Genomic DNA, 2773 nt, shown 5'->3' with positions numbered 1-2773 from the left:
AAGTATCTTTAACAACCTGTTAAAATACATTAGAAATCAGGAAATAGCTTCTAATTTATCCAGTGTGTCCTTTACTGTTATAAGACTTGTTATGTGAGCGAATAAACCAACACACCTGTGCTCCACCTGTGTGTCTCTGTATGAAACTATGGCTGATTGTCAAACTGTATTCTTAGTGAGTTTAAAGGGCTGATACAGTACACGGTTGAATGATGGTGAACATAATATCATTTAATATGGTTTGAGTATTATTGCATCACAACAGAAACAGTTGGTGTTCAGTTGTTGATGGGTGCAGACAGTTAAACTGAGCACACACTGAAGACGTGAACAACAGAAACACCTGGTCGCACAACTGTGGGTGCGTCCCCACCAAATTTCAGCACAAAGTTATGCCCTTGGTCTGGCCACTCCCCTGGGGTAAGGCATCGTAGGATCATCTCTACACTGACCAGACACTTTTACAACTATTCTATGACTTGATGAGAAATAACGGTGCTTGTCTGCTGTTTGGTACGAGGCATGATTTAAATAATCTGTCCCTTAAAAAGTGCAGTTGATACTGAAATGAGCCCTGTCATGAGCCACTCTAAACAGAGCTCATAGCCTACTGTTTAATCAAAGTTTAATCACAAAAATATTTTTTTTATTATCAAAACTACTTCAGACATCTCCATGATGAACAACAATGTTTAGTTTAATTAAGAATCAACGTTAAACAGAGATCTGGTTCTTGTAAATATGAGATCAGCATTTTATTTTCCTTTGGTGAATGCAATGCTCTTCATCTTACCTGGTTATTCCAGTGATTATTAAGATGTTTGCTCATTTTTATTGCAAAGTTGACCAAATTCCTACAGGTGCAGCCACCAGCTCTGCCAGAATTTCTCTGTAAGTCTGTGGTCTCAACTGATCAAAATGTATGTAGAAAAAGCTTTTTTATGGAGTTAATGAAGGCCTGCACACATCTTTGATTCTCAGTCAAATGTTTTAAAGCTTCTATTGGATTAATCATTAACTAAATCCTGCAATCAGCCCATCTTTAGCTGAGGGCAAAGGTCAAGGTGCACAGAACTATGAAGCTTCATGCCTTGTCAGCAAGTGTACCGTTGACAAGATTTGAGCAAATTTGTGTGAAGCATAAAATCAGGCTGTAATGGACAACGCTCAACATTCCTGCATGTTTACTGTAGTTGGCAACAATGTTGCAGGGTGAATATATTTTAAGCTTGGATTCTAGAATAAATAATTCTAAACACATTAAGTTAAAGACCCAAAAAAATGTTTTATTAAACGATTTTGACAGTCATGTCCGTCATTTCATCGCGCCTGTGCACATTTTACGATGTAAAAAAAAGCACCACAAACATGACCTGATACTCATGACAGATTTTTAGCACAAGAGCTGTTTAAGTTTTACCAGTGGTTAAACAAATCCTAACAAGTCTTTAAGTTTTACTAAAACAATATTTAGTATTAAAATAAATACCATCAGAAGAAGATAAAGGTTACACTAGATGTTAGTTACTAATCTTTTACAGCAATCACATAACAGATCATTACATTTAGTTTGTTGATTTATTCTTCCAATGATTTAAGAAATGTATCATAAGCTGCTTGATCCATAAGTTCGTCCAGTTCTTCAGGTTTTTCAATCGTCATCTTTATTAGCCACCCTGAAAGACAAGTAACTTGTATTAAATAAAACAAGCTGTGGCATGATTCAGTTAGAACATGCTCCCAGCAAACAAGAGCAGGTTTATGAACATTCACCATTCACCTTCTGCGTAGCAAGCTTTGTTCACGAGTCCAGGATTTTCTGCCAGCTCTGTGTTGATCTCAGTCACTTCTCCTGTCAGCGGTGAGTATAGCTCACTGGCAGCCTTTACACTTTCTAAAGCACCGAACTCATCTACAACAGAAATGCACACAACAACAGAAACGTCTCATCACGCTGCTACAAACACCACTGAACGTAACGTAAACACTCTGGGATCTTACCCATTTTATCAAACCTTTGACCAACTTCTGGGAGTCCACAGTAGACCACATCACCTAATGCTTCCTACAATGACAGCAGAGGACACARAGTATATAATACAAGTGTAAATCACCAGCTTTATCACAAAAATACATACAATAGGTTGCCTTCAGGCTCAGGCCTCCCTTGCAAAAGAGATCTGCGATCTCAGTGGGATTTTCCTGTTAAATAACAGTAAATAAATAATYACGATATATCGATTTGTTTGGAYAACRATACGTTTTTTTGATCTCACAAAGTCTGTCAGTTATACGATTTTGATTCAGTTCATTTCACAAGTTGATGATCCATTTGATGCAATATCACAAGCCTGTCTAACACAGATTTCAATTCACATCGGACATATAATGATGATATGGATCARTGTTTTCATTTTGCCTTAATTATTTAATSAATTTATCAATGCCTTTCGATGTATTGTTACATAGTATTTGATAAACTTACAGCGGGTAAAATAAGTATTGAACACGTCAACATTTTTCTCAGTAAATATATTACTAGAGGTGCTAATGACGTGAAATTTTCACCAGATGTCGGTAACACCCAAGTGATCCATACTTACAAAGAAATCAAACCATAAATGTCCAGAAATGAAGTTATTTGTAATAATGTGGAATGGCACAGGTAAAAAGTACTTAACACATACTAGTACTGAAAACTGTTTGGATGCCAGAATACACATCATGTTTGGAGGTCAAATGGCACTGCACATCAGCCCAAAAACACCATACC

General features: G+C 36.7%; 1 protein-coding gene across 1 annotated transcript in view; it reads right to left on the bottom strand.

Annotated features, from left to right (window-relative positions):
- Window positions 1-1265: 1265 nt before the first annotated feature.
- The window catches only part of gcshb (glycine cleavage system protein H (aminomethyl carrier), b), a 4914-nt gene continuing 3406 nt past the window's right edge, over window positions 1266-2773 (bottom strand). Inside the window, exons 3-5 of the mRNA XM_014027262.1 lie at window positions 2002-2065; window positions 1781-1912; window positions 1266-1676 (exon numbers count right to left, since the gene is read on the bottom strand). Coding sequence (XP_013882716.1) covers window positions 1579-1676; window positions 1781-1912; window positions 2002-2065 — 294 coding nt within the window. The 3' untranslated portion in view covers window positions 1266-1578. The remainder of the gene's footprint in view (window positions 1677-1780; window positions 1913-2001; window positions 2066-2773) is intronic.

The sequence above is a fragment of the Austrofundulus limnaeus genome, unplaced genomic scaffold, assembly GCF_001266775.1.
Source record: "Austrofundulus limnaeus strain Quisiro unplaced genomic scaffold, Austrofundulus_limnaeus-1.0 Scaffold5, whole genome shotgun sequence".
Lineage (NCBI taxonomy): Eukaryota > Metazoa > Chordata > Actinopteri > Cyprinodontiformes > Rivulidae > Austrofundulus > Austrofundulus limnaeus.
The sequence above is the reverse complement of the archived record's forward strand: the minus strand, read 5'-3'. Positions and strand labels throughout refer to the sequence as shown.